The sequence below is a fragment of the Oncorhynchus keta genome, chromosome 27, assembly GCF_023373465.1.
Source record: "Oncorhynchus keta strain PuntledgeMale-10-30-2019 chromosome 27, Oket_V2, whole genome shotgun sequence".
Classification (NCBI taxonomy): domain Eukaryota; kingdom Metazoa; phylum Chordata; class Actinopteri; order Salmoniformes; family Salmonidae; genus Oncorhynchus; species Oncorhynchus keta.
In genome coordinates this window covers 27865416-27867915 of record NC_068447.1, presented here as the reverse complement: position 1 = coordinate 27867915, position 2500 = coordinate 27865416, and the positions used below count along the sequence as shown (strand labels likewise).

The following is a 2500-nucleotide window of genomic DNA, read 5'->3' as shown; positions in this document are numbered from 1 at the left end:
GACTCTAACAGATCACACAGGCCCAACCATGGAGGAGAGAAGGCGTGTGGGCTACTGTGTTCACAGAGAGGTGCTGGATGAGGGAAAAGTGGACCAGTTGGCTGAGAAATCAGATGTTAGAGTCCCTATCTCTGAAAAAATCAGAGAGTCATTGAGGTAAGGTGATAACCTTACCTTAACCTAGCATACAAAAAAATGAAATGAAATGAAACTGTGACAAAACAGTGTTTAGTGTTGATGTCTCTAGAATGCTATGTCTCAGAAATGACTCACAATTGAGTGACTATTGTTAATTTAATAAAACATTAAAAAAATCCATCAAATGCATTTGGTATGTCATCGGGATCTCTGACTCGTTATCAGACTCCTTCAGGTGGAACAAACTTAAACTTGCAAATTTTTAAAATTCTGAATTCTGAAGGCACATTTCGGTTGAATGCATTCAGTAAACAGAAAGGTGTCGTCATGTATTTTCTGCAAACACACTTTCTGAACTTAATTCAGAAAATGAATGAATTCCCCGGGTGCCGATGATTTGGACTTCGATTAATAAGGCAACCCCCCGCACCTTTCTGACTTAAAGGGGTTGGGTTAAATGCGGAAGGCACATTTCGGTTGAATGCATTCAGTTGTGCAACTGACTAGGTATCCCCTTTCTCTTCCCTAAAACGAATCCAAGAAGTAATCATCCAATTTTTCTAAAGTATCTGTAATCTGATTACAAAATTTGAGCTGGTAACGTAACTGACTACAGTAAATAGAATAACATCTGTAATGCCTGGACAGTCTCAGTGTATCCTAGTGTTGTTCTAGCAGTTTGTCTAAGAGTATCTGAGTGTGCCTCTTAGTTCCCCCTACAGATGTGGGATCTTAATATGAGCAAGTTTGCTACAGCAGGGAAATGATTCTGCCGCAACAGGAAATGTCAATTATTAAGATCCTACACCTGTATGTCTCAGTAGGTCCTGTGTGCCTGTTTCAGGGCTTTAAGAGATTATCGGTACTCAATTTACTGTTGTCATACCAGGGTTAAAACTTTAGAACTGGAAATCGATACCAGGTGCTGGTACTCAAACAGTATAACATTAGAGGCGAAACTCTGTACCCTCATAAACCACAGACCTGCATATGTCTCATTAGTGTTATCTTTTCTAAGTCACTGTGTGTGTGTGTGTGTGTGTGTGTGTGTGTGTGTGTGTGTGTGTGTGTGTGTGTGTGTGTGTGTGTGTGTGTGTGTGTGTGTGTGTGTGTGTGTGTGTGTGTGTGTGTGTGTGTGTGTGTGTGTGTGTGTGTGTGTGTGTGTGTATGCCCACATATGTGTGTGTGTGTGTCTTCTCTCAGGTGTTCTGGCCCCAAGCTGAAGAGTTGTATGTTGTCTTCTGTTCCTGTCCTCTCCTGGCTGCCTCGCTACTCCCTCAGAGACAACGCCATCGGAGACCTGATCTCAGGCATCAGTGTGGGCATCATGCACCTACCACAAGGTCTGATTGCCTGACTAAATATAACGTCTGTATTTAAAACATCCTTTTATGTGTCTTGTATTATTGCCTTGTTACCCTCTTTAATAAACACATATTAACCATCTTTGAGTAACCTTTGAATATGAATATATGTTGTGTCACTGTAGGGATGGCCTATGCTCTGCTAGCAGCAGTGCCACCAGTGTTTGGTCTCTACTCTTCCTTTTACCCCATCCTCATCTACTTCATCTTTGGGTCGTCCAAACACATCTCTGTGGGTAAGTTCTTTACTATGTAGAGAGTACAAACCATGTTTAATGTTTGATGTCACACACAGAGACCATGGGTCCTACTAATCACCCCAAACAATCCAAAACAACCCAAAACAACTCCAAACAGTTACCCTAAAGAACCCCAAATAACCTATACATACACAAACATTTCAGTCATACTTTTTTTATTATCTCTGCTATCGTGACAATATAGAATCCTGAACCCAATATAGCACAAACCAAACCAAAATGTGAACAAACTGATCATTTGGGTGGTTTTGTGTTGTTTTGGTGGCCAGTTTGTGGTTCTTTCGGGTACTTATGGGTTGTTTTGTGTACCTGTTTGTGGTTCTTTGTGCTTGTTTTAGGTTGTTTTGTGTTGCTTTGGGGGGGTTCTCTTGGGTACCTTTTGTTGTTTTGGGTACCTGTTTGTGGTTGTTTTGGGTACTTTTGGATTGTTTTGGGTACTTGGGGGTTCTTTTGGGTACTTTTGTGGTGTTTTGGTACCTTTTTCGGTTGATTGGGGTGTTTTAAGGTCATTTTGGTTACTTTGGTGTTCTCTGTTGGGTCTCTTTTGTGTTGTTTTGGGTCCCTGTTGCATAGTTTTGGGTATCTGTTTGTGGTTGTTTTGGGTACTTTTGGATTGTTTTGGGTACTTTGGGGTTCTTTTGGGGTGTTTTGGGTACCTTTTTCGGTTGTTTGGGGTGTTTTAAGGTCATTTTGCTTACTTTGGGGTTGTTTTGGGTACTTTTGGGGTTCTTTTGGGTA

At 41.2% G+C, this 2500-nt stretch overlaps 1 protein-coding gene across 1 annotated transcript in view; it reads left to right on the top strand.

Moving 5' to 3' along the window:
* Nucleotides 1–2500, top strand: part of slc26a6 (solute carrier family 26 member 6) — a 32081-nt gene that overhangs the window by 409 nt on the left and 29172 nt on the right. Inside the window, exons 1-3 of the mRNA XM_052482102.1 lie at nucleotides 1–156; nucleotides 1342–1481; nucleotides 1628–1738. The exon at nucleotides 1–156 is cut by the window's left edge and continues 409 nt beyond it. Coding sequence (XP_052338062.1) covers nucleotides 29–156; nucleotides 1342–1481; nucleotides 1628–1738 — 379 coding nt within the window. The 5' untranslated portion in view covers nucleotides 1–28. The remainder of the gene's footprint in view (nucleotides 157–1341; nucleotides 1482–1627; nucleotides 1739–2500) is intronic.